The sequence below is a fragment of the Oncorhynchus mykiss genome, chromosome 26 (genome assembly GCF_057628025.1).
Source record: "Oncorhynchus mykiss isolate SJ-2025 chromosome 26, ASM5762802v1, whole genome shotgun sequence".
Classification (NCBI taxonomy): domain Eukaryota; kingdom Metazoa; phylum Chordata; class Actinopteri; order Salmoniformes; family Salmonidae; genus Oncorhynchus; species Oncorhynchus mykiss.
In genome coordinates, this window is record NC_143047.1 from 42,685,001 (window position 1) to 42,703,737 (window position 18,737).

The window sequence follows — 18,737 nt, forward strand, 5'->3', positions numbered from 1 at the left end:
TCCCCCCCCCCCCCACTCCAGGACAACCCCTGGTGAGAGACACTTTACCTCTGCATGTTACAATAACTAATAATGAAGAGTCTGTGTGTGTCTCTCTGTGTGTGTGTCTCTCTGTGTGTGTCTCTCTGTGTGTGTGTCTCTCTGTGTGTGTGTCTCTCTGTGTGTGTGTCTCTCTCTGTGTGTGTGTGTCTCTCTGTGTGTGTGTGTCTCTCTGTGTGTGTGTGTGTCTCTGTGTGTGTGTGTGTCTCTCTGTGTGTGTGTGTCTCTCTGTGTGTGCGTGTCTCTCTGTGTGTGCGTGTCTCTCTGTGTGTGTGTGTCTCTGTGCGTGTTTCTCTCCCCAGGACCAAGAGGATGGTATGGAAGGGGAGCAGGCTGAGGAGGAGCCCGTCCCAGAGACTCGTATCGAGGTGGAGATTCCTAAAGTCAGCACTGATCTAGGATCAGACCTCTACTTCGTCAAACTACCCAACTTCCTCTCTGTTGAGCCCAGGTTAGACTCACCCCAGATGGTCCCAGTTCACTTACTGACCCTCCCCCTGACCCTAGACCCTGACACCCCCCGGACCCTAACCCTGACCCCTAACTCTGACCTTCTCCTGAGCATCCCATGTTTTCAGATGTGAAGGGTCTGGATAGGTAGAAGCAGTGTCTTCTCTCTGAACTCTGTGTCTGATGTGATGTGTGTGTTCCTCTCTGTTCAGACCCTTTGACTCCCAGTACTATGAAGATGAGTTTGAGGATGAGGAGATGTTGGATGAAGAGGGACGGACCAGGCTCAAACTGAAGGTGTGTGTGTGCTCAGTTCTTGCCCTGTGTGTGTGATGTGACAGTATTGTGTGTGTTGTGATGTGACAGTTTTGTGATGTGACAGTGTTGTGTATTGATGTGACAGTGTTGTGTATTGATGTGACAGTGTTGGGAGTGATGTGACAGTGTTGTGTTTTGATGTGACAGTGTTGTGTTTTGATGTGACAGTGTTGTGTTTTGATGTGACAGTGTTGTGTTTTGATGTGACAGTGTTGTGTTTTGATGTGACAGTGTTGGGAGTGATGTGATAGTGTTGTGTATTGATGTGACAGTGTTGGGAGTGATGTGATAGTGTTGGGAGTGATGTGATAGTGTTGGGAGTGATGTGATAGTGTTGGGAGTGATGTGATAGTGATGTGACAGTGTTGTGTTTTGATGTGACAGTGTTGTGTTTTGATGTGACAGTGTTGTGTTTTGATGTGACAGTGTTGTGTTTTGATGTGACAGTGTTGTGTATTGATGTGACAGTGTTGGGAGTGATGTGACAGTGTTGTGTTTTGATGTGACAGTGTTGTGTGTGTGATGTGATAGTGTTGGGAGTGATGTGACAGTGTTGTGTTTTGATGTGACAGTGTTGTGTTTTGATGTGATAGTGTTGTGTGTGATGTGACAGTGTTGTGTTTTGATGTGACAGTGTTGTGTTTTGATGTGACAGTGTTGTGTTTTGATGTGATAGTGTTGTGTGTGATGTGACAGTGTTGTGTGTGTGTGTGATGTGACAGTGTTTTGTGTGTGTGTGTGATGTGACAGTGATGTGACAGTGGTGTGATGTGACAGTGTTGTGTGTGTGATGTGACAGTGTTGTGTGTGTGATGTGACAGTGTTGTGTGTGTGATGTGACAGTGTTGTGTGTGTGATATGACAGTGTTGTGTGTGTGTGTGTGTGATGTGACAGTGTTGTGTGTGTGATGTGACAGTGATGTGGTGTGATAGTGTTGTGAGTGATGTGACAGTGTTGTGTGTGTGATGTGACAGTGATGTGACAGTGTTGTGAGTGATGTGATGTGACAGTGTTGTGAGTGATGTGATAGTGTTGGGAGTGATGTGATAGTGTTGGGAGTGATGTGACAGTGTTGTGTTTTGATGTGACAGTGTTGTGTTTTGATGTGACAGTGTTGTGTTTTGATGTGACAGTGTTGTGTTTTGATGTGACAGTGTTGTGTATTGATGTGACAGTGTTGGGAGTGATGTGACAGTGTTGTGTTTTGATGTGACAGTGTTGTGTGTGTGATGTGATAGTGTTGGGAGTGATGTGACAGTGTTGTGTTTTGATGTGACAGTGTTGTGTTTTGATGTGATAGTGTTGTGTGTGATGTGACAGTGTTGTGTTTTGATGTGACAGTGTTGTGTTTTGATGTGACAGTGTTGTGTTTTGATGTGACAGTGTTGTGTGTGATGTGATAGTGTTGTGTTTTGATGTGACAGTGTTGGGAGTGATGTGATAGTGTTGTGTTTTGATGTGACAGTGTTGTGTTTTGATGTGACAGTGTTGTGTTTTGATGTGATAGTGTTGTGTGTGATGTGACAGTGTTGTGTGTGTGTGTGTGATGTGACAGTGTTTTGTGTGTGTGTGTGATGTGACAGTGATGTGACAGTGGTGTGATGTGACAGTGTTGTGTGTGTGATGTGACAGTGTTGTGTGTGTGATGTGACAGTGTTGTGTGTGTGATGTGACAGTGTTGTGTGTGTGTGATGTGACAGTGTTGTGTGTGATGTGACAGTGTTGTGTGTGTGGTGTGACAGTGATGTGGTGTGATAGTGTTGTGAGTGATGTGACAGTGTTGTGTGTGTGATGTGACAGTGATGTGACAGTGTTGTGAGTGATGTGATGTGACAGTGTTGTGATGTGACAATGTTGTGTGTGTGTGTGATGTGTTGTGTGTGTGTGATGTGACAGTGTTGTGATGTGACAGTGTTGTGATGTGACAGTGTTGTGTGTGTGTGATGTGACAGTGTTGTGTGTGTGTGATGTGACAGTGTTGTGTGTGATGTGACAGTGTTGTGTGTGTGTGTGTGTGTGATGTGACAGTGTTGTGTGTGTGTGATGTGACAGTGTTGCGTGTGATGTGTTTGTGTGTGATGTGACAGTGTTGTGTGTGTGATGTGACAGTGTTGTGATGTGACAGTGTTGTGTGTGATGTGACAGTGTTGTGTGTGATGTGACAGTGTTGTGTGTGATGTGACAGTGTTGTGTTTGTGTGTGATGGGACAGTGTTGTGTGTGTGATGTGACCGTGTTCTGTGTGATGTAACAATGTTGTGTGTGATGGGACGGTGTTGTGATGTGACGGTGTTCTGTGTGATGTGACAGTGTTGTGATGTGACGGTGTTGTGTGTGATGTGACAGTGTTGTGTGTGATGTGACGGTGTTGTGTGTGATGGGACGGTGTTGTGTGTGTGATGGGACGGTGTTGTATGTGATGGGACGGTGTTGTATGTGATGGGACGGTGATGTTTGTGATGTGACGGTGACGTGTTCTGAGTGATGTGACGTGTTCTGTGTGATGTAACAGTGATCTGTGTGATGTAACAGTGATCTGTGTGATGTAACAGTGTTGTGATGTAACAGTGCTCTGTGTGATATAACAGTGTTGTGTGTGTGTGTGATGTAACAGTGTTCTGTGTGATGTAACAGTGTTGTGATGTAACAGTGATCTGTGTGATGTAACAGTGTTGTGATATAACAGTGCTCTGTGTGATATAACAGTGTTGTGTGTGTGTGTGATGTAACAGTGTTCTGTGTGATGTAACAGTGTTCTGTGTGATGTAACAGTGTTGTGATGTAACAGTGTTCTGTGTGATGTAACAGTGCTCTGTGTGATGTAACAGTGTTGTGATGGAACAGTGATATGTGTGATGGGACTGTGATGTGACAGTGTTCTGTGTGATGTAACATTGTTCTGTGTGATGTAACAGTGTTCTGTGTGATGTAACAGTGTTCTGTGTGATGTTACAGTGCTCTATGTGATGTAACAGTGTTGTGATGGAACAGTGATATGTGTGATGGGACTGTGATGTGACAGTGTTCTGTGTGATGTAACAGTGTTCTGTGTGATGTAACAGTGTTGTAATGTAACAGTGTTGTAATGTAACAGTGCTCTGTGTTCAGGTTGAGAATACTATCCGGTGGAGAGCCAAGAAAGACGAGGAGGGGAACGAGAGCAGAGAGAGTAACGCCCGCATCGTCAAGTGGTCTGACGGCAGGTCAGCGCGCGCACACACACACGTACACACACACACAAGACCCTCAGAGGGCTAGATGAAGAGGAGTAACGCTGGGACAGCTGATGAAGAGGAGTAACGCTGGGACAGCTGATGAAGAGGAGTAACGCTGGGACAGCTGATGAAGAGGAGTAACGCTGGGACAGCTGATGAAGAGGAATAACGCTGGGACAGCTGATGAAGAGGAGTAACGCTGGGACTCCTGATGAAGAGGAGTAACGCCGGGACAGCTGATGAAGAGGAGTAACGCTGGGACAGCTGATGAAGAGGAGTAACGCTGGGACTCCTGATGAAGAGGAATAACGCTGGGACTCCTGATGAAGAGGAGTAACGCTGGGACTCCTGATGAAGAGGAGTAACGCTGGGACTCCTGATGAAGAGGAGTAACGCTGGGACAGCTGATGAAGAGGAGTAACGCTGGGACTCCTGATGAAGAGGAGTAACGCTGGGACTCCTGATGAAGAGGAGTAACGCTGGGACTCCTGATGAAGAGGAGTAACGCTGGGACTCCTGATGAAGAGGAGTAACGCTGGGACTCCTGATGAAGAGGAGTAACGCTGGACAGCTGATGAAGAGGAGTAACGCTGGGACTCCTGATGAAGAGGAATAACGCTGGGACTCCTGATGAAGAGGAGTAACGCTGGGACTCCTGATGAAGAGGAGTAACGCTGGGACTCCTGATGAAGAGGAGTAACGCTGGGACTCCTGATGAAGAGGAGTAACGCTGGGACTCCTGATGAAGAGGAGTAACGCTGGGACTCCTGATGAAGAGGAGTAACGCTGGGACAGCTGATGAAGAGGAGTAACGCTGGGACTCCTGATGAAGAGGAGTAACGCTGGGACTCCTGATGAAGAGGAGTAACGCTGGGACAGCTGATGAAGAGGAGTAACGCTGGGACAGCTGATGAAGAGGAGTAACGCTGGGACAGCTGATGAAGAGGAGTAACGCTGGGACTCCTGATGAAGAGGAGTAACGCTGGGACAGCTGATGAAGAGGAGTAACGCTGGACAGCTGATGAAGAGGAGTAACGCTGGGACAGCTGATGAAGAGGAGTAACGCTGGGACTCCTGATGAAGAGGAGTAACGCTGGGACTCCTGATGAAGAGGAGTAACGCTGGACTCCTGATGAAGAGGAGTAACGCTGGGACTCCTGATGAAGAGGAGTAACGCTGGGACTCCTGATGAAGAGGAGTAACGCTGGGACTCCTGATGAAGAGGAGTAACGCTGGACAGCTGATGAAGAGGAGTAACGCTGGGACTCCTGATGAAGAGGAGTAACGCTGGGACTCCTGATGAAGAGGAGTAACGCTGGGACAGCTGATGAAGAGGAGTAACGCTGGGACTCCTGATGAAGAGGAGTAACGCTGGGACTCCTGATGAAGAGGAGTAACGCTGGGACTCCTGATGAAGAGGAGTAACGCTGGGACTCCTGATGAAGAGGAGTAACGCTGGGACTCCTGATGAAGAGGAGTAACGCTGGGACTCCTGATGAAGAGGAGTAACGCTGGGAAGAGGAGTAACGCTGGGACAGCTGATGAAGAGGAGTAACGCTGGGACTCCTGATGATTGTGTTTGAATAATTAATACATTGATTTAACAATGGGGAAATGTGTGTTTACGTGTGTATGTATCTGTGGATGTGTTCTGTCTTCACAGCATGTCTCTCCACCTGGGTAACGAAGGTGTTTGATGTGTTCTGTCTCCACAGCATGTCTCTCCACCTGGGCAACGAGGTGTTTGATGTGTTCTGTCTCCACAGCATGTCTCTCCACCTGGGTAACGAAGGTGTTTGATGTGTTCTGTCTCCACAGCATGTCTCTCCACCTGGGCAACGAGGTGTTTGATGTGTATAAAGCTCCTCTCCAAGGAGACCACAACCACCTGTTCATCAGACAAGGAACTGGACTACAGGGACAGGCTGTGTTCAAGACCAAACTCACCTTCAGGTAACACTGTCTATACACACACACACACACACACACACACACACACACACACACACACACACACACACACACACTGTATGTAGGCATACACACACCTTGCTCTTTGTCTGAACCCCAACCCAAAGCTCTGAAAGACGTCATGCACCGAATACAGGAACACGTTCCGTCCAGATGGTATAGTGGACAACAACACAGTATCTAAGCTGAGCTCCCTCCAGATGGTATAGTGAACAACAACACAGTATCTAAGCTGAGCTGAGCTCCCTCCAGATGGTATAGTGGACAACAACACAGTATCTAAGCTGAGCTCCCTCCAGATGGTATAGTGAACAACAACACAGTATCTAAGCTGAGCTGAGCTCCCTCCAGATGGAATAGTGAACAACAACACAGTATCTAAGCTGAGCTCCCTCCAGATGGTATAGTGAACAACAACACAGTATCTAAGCTGAGCTCCCTCCAGATGGAATAGTGAACAACAACACAGTATCCAAGCTGAGCTCCCTCCAGATGGAATAGTGAACAACAACACAGTATCTAAGCTGAGCTCCCTCCAGATGGAATAGTGAACAACAACACAGTATCTAAGCTGAGCTGAGCTCCCTCCAGATGGAATAGTGAACAACAACACAGTATCTAAGCTGAGCTCCCTCCAGATGGTATAGTGGACAACAACACAGTATCTAAGCTGAGCTCCCTCCAGATGGAATAGTGAACAACAACACAGTATCTGAGCTGAGCTCCCTCCAGATGGAATAGTGGACAACAACACAGTATCTAAGCTGAGCTCCCTCCAGATGGAATAGTGAACAACAACACAGTATCTAAGCTGAGCTCCGTCCAGATGGAATAGTGAACAACAACACAGTATCTAAGCTGAGCTCCCTCCAGATGGTATAGTGAACAACAACACAGTATCTAAGCTGAGCTCCCTCCAGATGGTATAGTGAACAACAACACAGTATCTAAGCTGAGCTCCGTCCAGATGGTATAGTGAACAACAACACAGTATCTAAGCTGAGCTCCCTCCAGATGGAATAGTGAACAACAACACAGTATCTAAGCTGAGCTCCCTCCAGATGGTATAGTGGACAACAACACAGTATCTAAGCTGAGCTGAGCTCCCTTCAGATGGTATAGTGAACAACAACACAGTATCTAAGCTGAGCTCCCTCCAGATGGTATAGTGAACAACAACACAGTATCTGAGCTGAGCTCCCTCCAGATGGAATAGTGAACAACAACACAGTATCTAAGCTGAGCTCCCTCCAGATGGTATAGTGAACAACAACACAGTATCTAAGCTGAGCTCCGTCCAGATGGAATAGTGAACAACAACACAGTATCTAAGCTGAGCTCCCTCCAGATGGAATAGTGAACAACAACACAGTATCTAAGCTGAGCTCCGTCCAGATGGAATAGTGAACAACAACACAGTATCTAAGCTGAGCTCCCTCCAGATGGAATAGTGAACAACAGCACAGTATCTAAGCTGAGCTCCGTCCAGATGGAATAGTGAACAACACAGTATCTAAGCTGAGCTCCCTCCAGATGGAATAGTGAACAACAACACAGTATCTAAGCTGAGCTCCCTCCAGATGGTATAGTGGACAACAACACAGTATCTAAGCTGAGCTCCCTCCAGATGGAATAGTGAACAACAACACAGTATCTAAGCTGAGCTCCCTCCAGATGGTATAGTGAACAACAACACAGTATCTAAGCTGAGCTCCCTCCAGATGGAATAGTGAACAACAACACAGTATCTAAGCTGAGCTCCCTCCAGATGGAATAGTGAACAACACAGTATCTAAGCTGAGCTCCCTCCAGATGGTATAGTGGACAACAACACAGTATCTAAGCTGAGCTGAGCTCCCTCCAGATGGAATAGTGAACAACACAGTATCTAAGCTGAGCTCCCTCCAGATGGAATAGTGAACAACAACACAGTATCTAAGCTGAGCTGAGCTCCCTCCAGATGGAATAGTGAACAACACAGTATCTAAGCTGAGCTCCGTCCAGATGGAATAGTGAACAACAACACAGTATCTAAGCTGAGCTGAGCTCCCTCCAGATGGAATAGTGAACAACACAGTATCTAAGCTGAGCTCCCTCCAGATGGAATAGTGAACAACAACACAGTATCTAAGCTGAGCTCCCTCCAGATGGTATAGTGAACAACAACACAGTATCTAAGCTGAGCTCCGTCCAGATGGAATAGTGGACAACAACACAGTATCTAAGCTGAGTTCCGTCCAGATGGAATAGTGAACAACAACACAGTATCTAAGCTGAGCTCCCTCCAGATGGAATAGTGAACAACAACACAGTATCTAAGCTGAGCTGAGCTCCCTCCAGATGGAATAGTGAACAACACAGTATCTAAGCTGAGCTGAGCTCCCTCCAGATGGAATAGTGAACAACAACACAGTATCTAAGCTGAGCTCCCTCCAGATGGTATAGTTGACAACAACACAGTATCTAAGCTGAGCTCCCTCCAGATGGAATAGTGAACAACAACACAGTATCCAAGCTGAGCTCCGTCCAGATGAGTGAACAACAACACAGTATCTAAGCTGAGCTGAGCTCCCTCCAGATGGAATAGTGAACAACAACACAGTATCTAAGCTGAGCTCCCTCCAGATGGAATAGTGAACAACAACACAGTATCTAAGCTGAGCTCCCTCCAGATGGAATAGTGAACAACAACACAGTATCTAAGCTGAGCTCCCTCCAGATGGAATAGTGGACAACAACACAGTGTCTAAGCTGAGCTGAGCTCCCTCCAGATGGAATAGTGAACAACAACACAGTATCTAAGCTGAGCTCCCTCCAGATGGTATAGTGGACAACAACACAGTATCTAAGCTGAGCTCCCTCCAGATGGAATAGTGAACAACAACACAGTATCCAAGCTGAGCTCCGTCCAGATGAGTGAACAACAACACAGTATCTAAGCTGAGCTGAGCTCCCTCCAGATGGAATAGTGAACAACAACACAGTATCTAAGCTGAGCTCCCTCCAGATGGAATAGTGAACAACAACACAGTATCTAAGCTGAGCTCCCTCCAGATGGAATAGTGAACAACAACACAGTATCTAAGCTGAGCTCCCTCCAGATGGAATAGTGGACAACAACACAGTATCTAAGCTGAGCTGAGCTCCCTCCAGATGGAATAGTGAACAACAACACAGTATCCAAGCTGAGCTCCCTCCAGATGGAATAGTGGACAACAACACAGTATCTAAGCTGAGCTCCCTCCAGATGGAATAGTGGACAACAACACAGTATCTAAGCTGAGCTCCCTCCAGATGGAATAGTGAACAACAACACAGTATCTAAGCTGAGCTCCCTCCAGATGGAATAGTGAACAACAACACAGTATCTAAGCTGAGCTCCCTCCAGATGGAATAGTGGACAACAACACAGTATCTAAGCTGAGCTGAGCTCCCTCCAGATGGAATAGTGGACAACAACACAGTATCCAAGCTGAGCTCCCTCCAGATGGAATAGTGAACAACAACACAGTATCTAAGCTGAGCTCCGTCCAGATGGAATAGTGAACAACAACACAGTATCTAAGCTGAGCTCCCTCCAGATGGAATAGTGAACAACACAGTATCTAAGCTGAGCTCCCTCCAGATGGAATAGTGAACAACACAGTATCTAAGCTGAGCTCCCTCCAGATGGTATAGTGAACAACAGCACAGTATCTAAGCTGAGCTCCCTCCAGATGGAATAGTGGACAACAACACAGTATCTAAGCTGAGCTCCGTCCAGATGGTATAGTGAACAACAACACAGTATCTAAGCTGAGCTCCCTCCAGATGGAATAGTGAACAACACAGTATCTAAGCTGAGCTCCCTCCAGATGGAATAGTGAACAACAGCACAGTATCTAAGCTGAGCTCCCTCCAGATGGAATAGTGGACAACAACACAGTATCTAAGCTGAGCTCCCTCCAGATGGTATAGTGAACAACAACACAGTATCTAAGCTGAGCTCCCTCCAGATGGTATAGTGAACAACAACACAGTATCTAAGCTGAGCTCCGTCCAGATGGTATAGTGAACAACAACACAGTATCTAAGCTGAGCTCCCTCCAGATGGAATAGTGAACAACACAGTATCTAAGCTGAGCTCCCTCCAGATGGAATAGTGAACAACAACACAGTATCTAAGCTGAGCTCCCTCCAGATGGTATAGTGAACAACAACACAGTATCTAAGCTGAGCTCCCTCCAGATGGTATAGTGAACAACAACACAGTATCTAAGCTGAGCTCCGTCCAGATGGTATAGTGGACAACAACACAGTATCTAAGCTGAGCTCCCTCCAGATGGTATAGTGAACAACAACACAGTATCTAAGCTGAGCTCCGTCCAGATGGTATAGTGAACAACAACACAGTATCTAAGCTGAGCTCCCTCCAGATGGAATAGTGAACAACACAGTATCTAAGCTGAGCTGAGCTCCCTCCAGATGGTATAGTGAACAACACCACAGTATCTAAGCTGAACTCCCTCCAGATGGAATAGTGAGGGGACTTGTTTTGGTACAGTATTACAATAGAAGGGGACTTGTTTTGGTACAGTATTACAATAGAAGGGGACTTGTTTTGGTACAGTATTACAATAGAAGGGGACTTGTTTTCGTACAGTATTAGAAGGGGACTTGTTTTGGTACAGTATTACAATATAAGGGGACTTGTTTTGGTACAGTATTACAATATAATGGGACTTGTTTTGGTACAGTATTGGAATGGAACGGGACTTGTTTTGGTACAGTATTACAATAGAAGGGGACTTGTTTTGGTACAGTATTACAATAGAAGGGGACTTGTTTTGGTACAGTATTACAATAGAAGGGGACTTGTTTTGGTACAGTATTACAATAGAAGGGGACTTGTTTTGGTACAGTATTAGAAGGGGACTTGTTTTGGTACAGTATTACAATCGAAGGGGACTTGTTTTGGTACAGTATTACAATAGAAGGGGACTTGTTTTGGTACAGTATTACAATAGAAGGGGACTTGTTTTGGTACAGTATTACAATAGAAGGGGACTTGTTTTGGTACAGTATTGGAATGGAACGGGACTTGTTTTGGTACAGTATTACAATAGAAGGGGACTTGTTTTGGTACAGTATTAGAAGGGGACTTGTTTTGGTACAGTATTACAATCGAAGGGGACTTGTTTTGGTACAGTATTGGAATGGAACGGGACTTGTTTTGGTACAGTATTACAATAGAAGGGGACTTGTTTTGGTACAGTATTACAATAGAAGGGGACTTGTTTTGGTACAGTATTAGAATGGGACTTGTTTTGGTACAGTATTACAATAGAAGGGGACTTGTTTTGGTACAGTATTACAATAGAAGGGGACTTGTTTTGGTACAGTATTAGAAGGGGACTTGTTTTGGTACAGTATTACAATAGAAGGGGACTTGTTTTGGTACAGTATTACAATAGAAGGGGACTTGTTTTGGTACAGTATTACAATAGAAGGGGACTTGTTTTGGTACAGTATTAGAAGGGGACTTGTTTTGGTACAGTATTACAATCGAACGGGACTTGTTTTGGTACAGTATTGGAATGGAACGGGACTTGTTTTGGTACAGTATTACAATAGAAGGGGACTTGTTTTGGTACAGTATTACAATAGAAGGGGACTTGTTTTGGTACAGTATTAGAATGGGACTTGTTTTGGTACAGTATTGGAATGGAACGGGACTTGTTTTGGTACAGTATTACAATAGAAGGGGACTTGTTTTGGTACAGTATTACAATAGAAGGGGACTTGTTTTGGTACAGTATTACAATAGAAGGGGACTTGTTTTGGTACAGTATTAGAAGGGGACTTGTTTTGGTACAGTATTACAATAGAAGGGGACTTGTTTTGGTACAGTATTGGAATGGAACGGGACTTGTTTTGGTACAGTATTACAATAGAAAGGGACTTGTTTTGGTACAGTATTACAATAGAAGGGGACTTGTTTTGGTACAGTATTAGAAGGGGACTTGTTTTGGTTCAGTATTATGAGACGCTGTTCCTCTTTCAGTTTAAAGGAACAAACATGAATGTCTGATTTGAGATATAAAGCTGTTTATTGTGTGTTTTCTCTCCAGACCCCACTCCACAGACAGTGCCACCCACAGGAAGATGACCCTCTCTCTGGCTGACCGCTGCTCGAAGACCCAGAAGATCAGAATACTGCCCATGGCTGGACGAGACCCCGAGTCTCAACGCAACGAGATGATCAAGGTAACACACGCTGGACGGTGTCATCTCATATAGGATGTCATGTAATAAAGGTTATGAGATGTGTGGTGTAATGTTAGCAGAACTACACTCAGCAAAAATATGAACGCAAAAAAATGGAACGATTTTAAAAGATTTTACTGAGTTTACATTTCATATAAGTAAATCAGTCAATTGAAATAAATGCATTAGGCCCTAATCTATGGATTTCACATGACTGGGACTACAGATATGCATCTGTTGGTCACAGAACCCGTAGATAAAGAGAACCAGTCAGTATCTGGTGTGACCACCATTTGCCTCATGCAGCGCGACACATCTCCTTCACATAGAGTTGATCAGGCTGTTGATTGTGGCCTGTGGAATGTTGTCCCACTCCTCTTCAATGGCTGTGTGAAGTTGCTGGAAATGGGCTGGGAACTAGGAACACGCTGTCGTACATGTCGATCCAGAGCATCCCAAACATGCTCAATGGGTTACATATCTGGTGAGTATACAGGGCATGGAAGAACTGGGACATTTTCAGCTTCCAGGAATTGTGTACAGATCCTTGCGACATGGGGCCGTGCATTATCATGCTGAAACATGAGGTGATGAACGGCACGACAATGAACCTCAGGATCTCGTCACGGTATCTCTGTGCATTCAAATTTCCATTGATTTAAAATGCAATTGTGTTCGTTGTTCATAGTTTATGCTTGCCCCATACCATCACGGTGTGTGTCTTCTGTTCACAACGTTGACATCAGCAAACTGCTGGCCCACACAACACCATACACGCTGTCTGCCATCTGCCTGGTACAGCTGAAACTCCTGTTTGCCATCTGCCTGGTACAGTTGAAACTCCTGTTTGCCATCTGCCTGGTACAGTTGAAACTCCTGTTTGCCATCTGCCTGGTACAGTTGAAACTCCTGTGTGCCATCTGCCTGGTACAGTTGAAACTCCTGTTTGCCATCTGCCTGGTACAGTTGAAACTTCTCCTGTGTGCCATCTGCCTGGTACAGTTGAAACTTCTCCTGTGTGCCATCTGCCTGGTACAGTTGAAACTTCTCCTGTGTGCCATCTGCCTGGTACAGTTGAAACTTCTCCTGTGTGCCATCTGCCTTGTACAGTTGAAACTTCTCCTGTGTGCCATCTGCCTGGTACAGTTGAAACTTCTCCTGTGTGCCATCTGCCTGGTACAGTGGAAACTTCTCCTGTGTGCCATCTGCCTTGTACAGTTGAAACTTCTCCTGTGTGCCATCTGCCTTGTACAGTTGAAACTTCTCCTGTGTGCCATCTGCCTTGTACAGTTGAAACTTCTCCTGTGTGCCATCTGCCTGGTACAGTTGAAACTTCTCCTGTGTGCCATCTGCCTTGTACAGTTGAAACTTCTCCTGTGTGCCATCTGCCTGGTACAGCTGAAACTCCTGTGTGCCATCTGCCTGGTACAGCTGAAACTCCTGTGTGCCATCTGCCTGGTACAGTTGAAACTCCTGTGTGCCATCTGCCTGGTACAGCTGAAACTCCTGTGTGCCAGTGGCCGTCGAAGGGGAGCATTCGTCCACTGAAGTTGGTTACAACTGAACTGCAGTCAAGTCAAGACCCCGGTGAGGATGACGAACACTCAGATGAGCTTCCCCGAGACGGTTTCTGACCGTTTGTACAGAACTGTTGTGCAAACCCACAGTTTCAACAGTTTGTCTGGGTGGCAGGTTTCAGACGATCCCGCAGGTGAAGAAGTCGGATGTGAAGGTCCTGGGGCTGGTGCGGTTGTAAGGCCGGTTGGACGTACTGCCAAATTCTCTAAGACGATGTTACGGAGGTGCTTTATGGTAGAGAAATGAACATCAAATTCTCAGGACATTCCTGCAGTCAGCATGCCAATTGCCCGATCCCTCAAAACTTGAGACATCTGTGACATTGTATTATGTGACAAAACTGCACATTTTAGAGTGGCCTTTTATTGTCCCCCAGCAGAAGGTGCACCTGTGTAATGAATCATGCTGTTTAATCAGATTCTTGATATGCCACACCTGTCAGGTGGATGGATTATCTTGGCAAAAGATAAATTCTCACTAACAGGGATGTAAATACATTTGTGGACAACATTTGAGAGAAATACACTTTTTGTGAATATGTGACCATTTCTTGAATCATTTATATCATCAGCTCATTAAAAACATGGGACCAACACTTTACATGTTGAGGTTTATATTTTTGTTCAGTGTAATAACTACAGTCTGGAGACGAGACAGACTTTCTGTTGTTTCTAGAAGCACCGACTGGGCTTCTGTTGCTGATTACAGTCTCCTATATTTTCTCAGAACATTTCAAATAGACAGGACGACACCTTATCTCTTTCCCCCCTACAGAAAGAGGAGGAGCGCCTGCGTGCGTCTATCCGTCGTGAGGGACAACAGCGGCGGATGAGAGAGAAGCAGCACCAACGAGGGCTGAGCGCCGGTTACCTGGAGCCCGATCGCTATGACGACGATGAGGAGGGGGACGAGTCGGTCAGCCTGGCCGCCATCAAGAGCAAATACAAGGGAGGAGGAGGAGGAGGGCTGAGGGGTGAGGACACACACACCATATCTAAACAGAGACATCCAGATCAAATACAAGGGAGGAGGAGGAGGAGGGCTGAGGGGTGAGGACACACACACCATATCTAAACAGAGACATCCAGATCAAATACAAGGGAGGAGGAGGAGGAGGAGGGCTGAGGGGTGAGGACACACACACCATATCTAAACAGAGACATCCAGATCAAATACAAGGGAGGAGGAGGAGGGCTGAGGGGTGAGGACACACACCATATCTAAACAGAGACACGTCCAGATCAAATACAAGGGAGGAGGAGGAGGGCTGAGGGGTGAGGACACACACACCATATCTAAACAGAGACACGTCCAGATCAAATACAAGGGAGGAGGAGGAGGGCTGAGGGGTGAGGACACACACACCATATCTAAACAGAGACACGTCCAGATCAAATACAAGGGAGGAGGAGCAGGGCTGAGGGGTGAGGACACACACCATATCTAAACAGAGACACGTCCAGATCAAATACAAGGGAGGAGGAGGAGGGCTGAGGGGTGAGGACACACACACCATATCTAAACAGAGACACGTCCAGATCAAATACAAGGGAGGAGGAGCAGGGCTGAGGGGTGAGGACACACACCATATCTAAACAGAGACACGTCCAGATCAAATACAAGGGAGGAGGAGGAGGAGGAGGGCTGAGGGGTGAGGACACACACCATATCTAAACAGAGACACGTCCAGATCAAATACAAGGGAGGAGGAGGAGGGCTGAGGGGTGAGGACACACACCATATCTAAACAGAGACACGTCCAGATCAAATACAAGGGAGGAGGAGGAGGGCTGAGGGGTGAGGACACACACCATATCTAAACAGAGACATCCAGATCAAATACAAGGGAGGAGGAGGAGGAGGGCTGAGGGGTGAGGACACACACCATATCTAAACAGAGACATCCAGATCAAATACAAGGGAGGAGGAGGAGGAGGGCTGAGGGGTGAGGACACACACCATATCTAAACAGAGACACGTCCAGATCAAATACAAGGGAGGAGGAGCAGGGCTGAGGGGTGAGGACACACACCATATCTAAACAGAGACATCCAGATCAAATACAAGGGAGGAGGAGGAGGAGGGCTGAGGGGTGAGGACACACACCATATCTAAACAGAGACACGTCCAGATCAAATACAAGGGAGGAGGAGCAGGGCTGAGGGGTGAGGACACACACCATATCTAAACAGAGACACGTCCAGATCAAATACAAGGGAGGAGGAGCAGGGCTGAGGGGTGAGGACACACACACCATATCTAAACAGAGACACGTCCAGATCAAATACAAGGGAGGAGGAGGAGGAGGAGGGCTGAGGGGTGAGGACACACACACCATATCTAAACAGAGACATCCAGATCATATACAAGGGAGGAGGAGGAGGAGGAGGGCTGAGGGGTGAGGACACACACACCATATCTAAACAGAGACATCCAGATCAAATACAAGGGAGGAGGAGCAGGGCTGAGGGGTGAGGACACACACCATATCTAAACAGAGACACGTCCAGATCAAATACAAGGGAGGAGGAGGAGGAGGAGGGCTGAGGGGTGAGGACACACACACCATATCTAAACAGAGACACGTCCAGATCAAATACAAGGGAGGAGGAGGAGGAGGAGGGCTGAGGGGTGAGGACACACACACCATATCTAAACAGAGACACGTCCAGATCAAATACAAGGGAGGAGGAGACAGTGAAAGTGTTTGTATTTGCTCATTTTAATGCGTTCTCTCCCCTTCCTCTCTTCCGTCCCACTCCTCTCCTCCTTCCCCCTCCTCTCCTTTGTCCCCTTCCTCTCCTCTGTCCCTTCCCTCTCCTCCACTCTCCTCTCCTCCGTCCCCCTCCTCTCTTCCGTCTCTCTTCTCTTCCGTCTCTCCTCCACTCTTCCGTCTCTCCTCCACTCTTTCTCTTCCGTCCCCCTCCTCTCCTCCGTCCCCCTCCTCTCTTCCATCTCTTTTCTCTTCCGTCTTCCGTCCCTCTCCTCCGTCCCTCTCCTCTCCTCCGTCCCTCTCCTCTCCTCCGTCCCTCTCCTCTCTCCATATAGAGGAGCGTGCTCGGATCTACTCGTCTGACAGTGATGAGGGTTCTGATGATGATAAAGCCCAGAGACTGCTCAAGGCCAAGAAACTAGACTCTGACGAGGTGAGACACACACACAGGTGTTAGTACAGTGAGAGAATGGAGAGATGACAGAGGGTGCAGTCCTATGATCTACCAGCAGGAGACATTGTGAATCACTACATATAGGAACCTAGTTCAGCTAACAAGGCACTTTGAGGCAGATCTGAAGTGAGTCAAATCACATTTTTCCTGTCTCTCTCCCCCCTCTTTGTTTTCTCCCCCCTCTTTGTTTTCTCTCTCCCCTCTTTGTTTTCTCCCCCCTCTTTCTCTCTCCCCTCTTTGTTTTCTCCCCCCTCTTTGTTTTCTCCCCCCTCTTTGTTTTCTCCCCCTCTTTGTTTTCTCCCCCTCTTTGTTTTCTCCCCCCTCTTTGTTTTCTCCCCCCTCTTTGTTTTCTCCCCCCTCTTTGTTTTCTCCCCCCTCTTTGTTTTCTCCCCCCTCTTTCTCTCTCCCCCCTCTTTCTCTCTCCCCCCTCTTTGTTTTCTCCCCCCTCTTTCTCTCTCCCCTCTTTGTTTTCTACCCCCTCTTTGTTTTCTCCCCCCTCTTTCTCTCTCCCCTCTTTGTTTTCTACCCCCTCTTTGTTTTCTCCCCCCTCTTTCTCTCTCCCCCCTCTTTGTTTTCTCCCCCCTCTTTGTTTTCTCCCCCCTCTTTGTTTTCTCCCCCCTCTTTGTTTTCTCCCCCCTCTTTCTCTCCCCCCTCTTTGTTTTCTCCCCCCTCTTTCTCTCTCCCCCCTCTTTCTCTCTCCCCTCTTTGTTTTCTCCCCCCTCTTTCTCTCTCCCCCCTCTTTGTTTTCTCCCCCCTCTTTGTTTTCTCCCCCCTCTTTGTTTTCTCCCCCTCTTTGTTTTCTCCCCCCTCTTTGTTTTCTCCCCCCTCTTTCTCTCTCCCCCCTCTTTGTTTTCTCCCCCCTCTTTGTTTTCTCCCCCCTCTTTCTCTCTCCCCCCTCTTTGTTTTCTCCCCCCTCTTTCTCTCTCCCTCTTTGTTTTCTCCCCCCTCTTTGTTTTCTCCCCCCTCTTTCTCTCTCCCCCCTTTGTTTTCTCCCCCCTCTTTGTTTTCTCCCCCTCTTTCTCTCTCCCCTCTTTGTTTTCTCCCCCCTCTTTGTTTTCTCCCCCCCTCTTTGTTTTCTCCCCCCTCTTTCTCTCTCCCCTCTTTGTTTTCTCCCCCCTCTTTCTCTCTCCCCCCTCTTTGTAGGAAGGGGAGAGTTCAGGGAAGAGGAAGGCTGAGGAGGATGAGGAGGAGGAGGTGGAACCCAAGAAGGCAAAGAAATACGTCATCAGCGACGAAGAGGAGGAGGAAGATGATGAATGATGTCATGTTGTTGATCATACCATTGTATTATCAGTGTGTTGTTATATCCAGTGCGTTGCGATGTAGACCTAAACGTTGTAGTTTGTATATTTTCTAATGATGACTGTGTGTGTGTGTGAGAGAGAGAGCTCTGTACAGCTGTAGGAATAAAGACCAGATGAACTAAGTGTTTATCTCAATGACCAAACCTCAGTCTCTTTGTTATGATTTATTTTTAGAGTTCAGTTTGACTGTTTTTGTTTTAAGATGTCCATTTTCTAATGGAGGTTAAAGATGGAGAGTTGATGGGGGGGAAGGACTGTCTGGGGGATGATGGACTGTCTGGGGGATGATGGACTGTCAGACCGTTTCACTAACAGTAGATACTGTTCAATCCATCTGGCACAGCAGAGAGAGAAGGAATGGAGGGGTGGAGGATGATGATGGGTAAGAGGAGAGAGGAGGATGGGTAAGAGGAGAGAGGAGGATGAGGATGGGTAAGAGGAGAGAGGAG

The 18,737-nt window shown here is 46.9% G+C and overlaps 1 protein-coding gene across 4 annotated transcripts in view; it reads left to right on the forward strand.

Moving 5' to 3' along the window:
* leo1 (LEO1 homolog, Paf1/RNA polymerase II complex component) overlaps window positions 1-18,431 on the forward strand; it is a 29,677-nt gene extending 11,246 nt beyond the window's left edge. For 2 of the 4 annotated variants that reach the window (XM_090223159.1, XM_090223162.1), the window contains exons 7-14: window positions 342-490; window positions 702-786; window positions 3,916-4,010; window positions 5,841-5,975; window positions 12,104-12,239; window positions 14,592-14,790; window positions 16,866-16,963; window positions 18,128-18,431. In XM_090223159.1, coding sequence (XP_090079285.1) covers window positions 342-490; window positions 702-786; window positions 3,916-4,010; window positions 5,841-5,975; window positions 12,104-12,239; window positions 14,592-14,790; window positions 16,866-16,963; window positions 18,128-18,244 — 1,014 coding nt within the window. In that variant the 3' untranslated portion in view covers window positions 18,245-18,431. The other 2 variants (XM_090223160.1, XM_090223163.1) reach the window with 2 other exon arrangements.
* The last annotated feature ends 306 nt before the right edge of the window (window positions 18,432-18,737 follow it).